Below are 2,688 nucleotides of genomic sequence, written 5' to 3' on the forward strand. Positions count from 1 at the left end.
TTTGGCTTTGTAATGAATGTACTACTTTTGGCCGCAAAGCCACTTTTTGAATACAATAATGTTTTCTTATCCTGATATTCAAATATCCGTGAGAAACCAATAATTGTGTCTCACAAGGCCCCGAATATAGGCCCCTATAGTTGTATATTGAAAATAATATAAACTTTTAAAATATGCTCTGCGTCAAAAACTCTTGGTTTTATATTCTTAATGGGTCTTTAACTTCGCATTAACTAGCTGTTGAAAACTCCACCGTGAGAAGATAATATTGAAAATGGAACAGTTACCTCCTCGAAAACCGTTCGGTTCCCCCACGCGCCAATAATCCATTCTTTTCCGAGGTTTAGGGCATTAATCACTCGTTGAAAACAACAACGGTTGTGGAAAAATAATCTCGTGAATAGAACAGTTACTTCCTCGAAAACCGTTCGGTTCCCCCACGCGCCAATAATCCCTTCTTAATTATTCATCATCACCGCTCTTCAATTCTCGCATTCTCTCAACCCATCACCAATGGAACCACAAACCCAGCAACCAACCGAGGATGGAGGAAGCAACAAAGCAGCCGGGAGTAGTGCTAACATGTTTTGTAGGCGGAGCAGTACCAGGTGGACTCCCACTACAGATCAGATAAGAATCATCAAGGAGCTTTACTACAACAAGGGAGTTAGGTCCCCAAATGCAGAGCAAGTTCAGAGGATCTATCTCCAGCTGAAACGGTACGGAAAGATCAAGTGCAAGAACGTCTTTTACTGGTTTGCGAACTACAAGGCTTGGGAGAAGCAGAGGAAGAGGTCCACTTCGGATGTTCATGTGCCCATGCAAAGATTAGGGCCTGTTGGTAATGGTACCAATTGGAAACCTGAGGATCAGTATATTAACTTCGGATCTTCTGCATCTGCTTCTGCTTCTTCAGCTGGTGTGATTGCTTTTAACGGGCAAATGGGGAACTATAGTGGTTATGGATCCATGAACATGGAGATTGAAACCCTTCCTCTGTTCCCCATGCACGGTGAAGACATTTTTGGCAACATGAAGACTACTTCCGATGGAGGTGGCGGTCACGGTGGTGGCTCTCACACTTCCCTTGAGCTCAGCCTTTCCTGCGAGGGCAAAGCTGGAAAAAGTTTTCGGAGCCGCTGACTCGGCTTAGTAGCTTCGCGAGTGTAGGAACAATTAGAATTGCCCCCTAAGAGTTGTATTTATGACTTTTTTTTTTTTTTAGGCTAAATGGGCTTAGTATTGTATAGTGTTGCCTCCCTAGTGTTGCTAGGCATAGCGAAGAAATGATTATGGGCCTCAAAAACAGGCCTTCATGAATGGGCTTTGCGAGTGTAGGAACACTAGAATTGTCCCCCATGTCTTATGCGAATAAACTGTCTACGACTCCTCCGAGTCCTAGACATTGGGAGAGTATTTCTTCAAGTATCTCCCATTGATAGGGTTATGATGGACATCTCCATCCATGTCCTTGAGATGAAAAGCTCATTTCTCTAAGATTTTATAAATGAAAAGCTCCAGATATTTCTTTGCTAACCACTTCTAATGTTGTGACTTGATCATAGACCTCTTTCTCCACTAAGTACGAAGATAACTTGTCGTACAAGGAGTGGAAGGTCTCTACCCCTTCCTCTGGAAGGTCGTAATCCATTAATTATCCATTGCGTGGGGCACAGCATGGCCGGGCCTCGCTAGGTCTTCTTTTGCGAGCGTGAGCCCCCACTGTGCCAACTCAGAAGCCGTCACCCCTGTGGGGCGGCCATTGTTGTCTATGTTACTGACTTGCAATGGAGTAATTGGCTCAAAATAGTACATGGCATCTACGTAATTCGCGGAAACAGGGAAAGGGCGAGGGTCTGCTTTAATTATCTCAGCCTTATCTGTCACCCTGTTCCACATGATCAGCTCTTGGTGGAGTGTTGACGGAACACAATAGCTCCGATGAATCCAATCTCTTCCCAGGATGGCACTGTAGGTCGCGTAACAATCCGTAACGAAGAACGCATAAACGCCTTCCGCAGGACCCACCTTGATTTTTAGGAACAGTAAACCTAACGTCTTGGTTACTGTGCCCGCGAAGTTCTTCAATGTGAGAGAGATAGACTAGATCTTCTCCTTCTTGATTCCCAAAAGCTGCATGGTCCTTGTAGTAATGACATTCACAGCCGCGCCGGTATCAACCATTATCTTGCTGACCTTAGTCCCATTAATTTCCACTGTGATATACAAAGCTCGCATGTGTTGCACCATGGCGGGCGTGGGTCTTGTGAAGCTCATGAAGAAACCCTTGCTGTTAGCATCTTCAGTCTTAAGGAACACTGCTTTTTCCACCGGTGTTGTTGCGGCTGAAGTGATCTACAACTGCTGTTCTCCAATCGCGTCAGTTTCTACGCATTCCTGCGCAGCGACTGGTAAGGCATACTGGAGGTGACCTTCGCTGGACTTTCAACCCGGTCGGTACCATAATGGTTTGCTGGAGGTGGATCGTGGTGCACGTATTCAACTCCGTCGCTGTCATATTGGGAAAACAGGCTATGATCAACAAAGGCCCCTTCATTGATTTTCAAAGTCCTGGTCCCTTGCGTGACTGATGACGCGGCGTTGTTCTTCCCACCCGTTGCCAGAGTAGTCTCTTTACCTCTGACTGATGCGGCAGTAGCGGATGTGGCTGAACTGCCGCCGCTTGCT

The 2,688-nt window shown here is 45.9% G+C and overlaps 1 protein-coding gene across 1 annotated transcript; it reads left to right on the forward strand.

Moving 5' to 3' along the window:
- Positions 1 to 513: 513 nt before the first annotated feature.
- On the forward strand, positions 514 to 1,050 carry LOC133743679 (protein WUSCHEL-like; the record flags this gene model as incomplete). Its single annotated transcript, XM_062171693.1, has 1 exon — positions 514 to 1,050. A coding segment is annotated over exon 1 (537 nt), but the record flags the coding sequence as incomplete, so codon positions are not given.
- Between the last annotated feature and the right edge of the window lie 1,638 nt (positions 1,051 to 2,688).

This window comes from Rosa rugosa, chromosome 4 (genome assembly GCF_958449725.1).
Source record: "Rosa rugosa chromosome 4, drRosRugo1.1, whole genome shotgun sequence".
NCBI classification, from domain to species: domain Eukaryota; kingdom Viridiplantae; phylum Streptophyta; class Magnoliopsida; order Rosales; family Rosaceae; genus Rosa; species Rosa rugosa.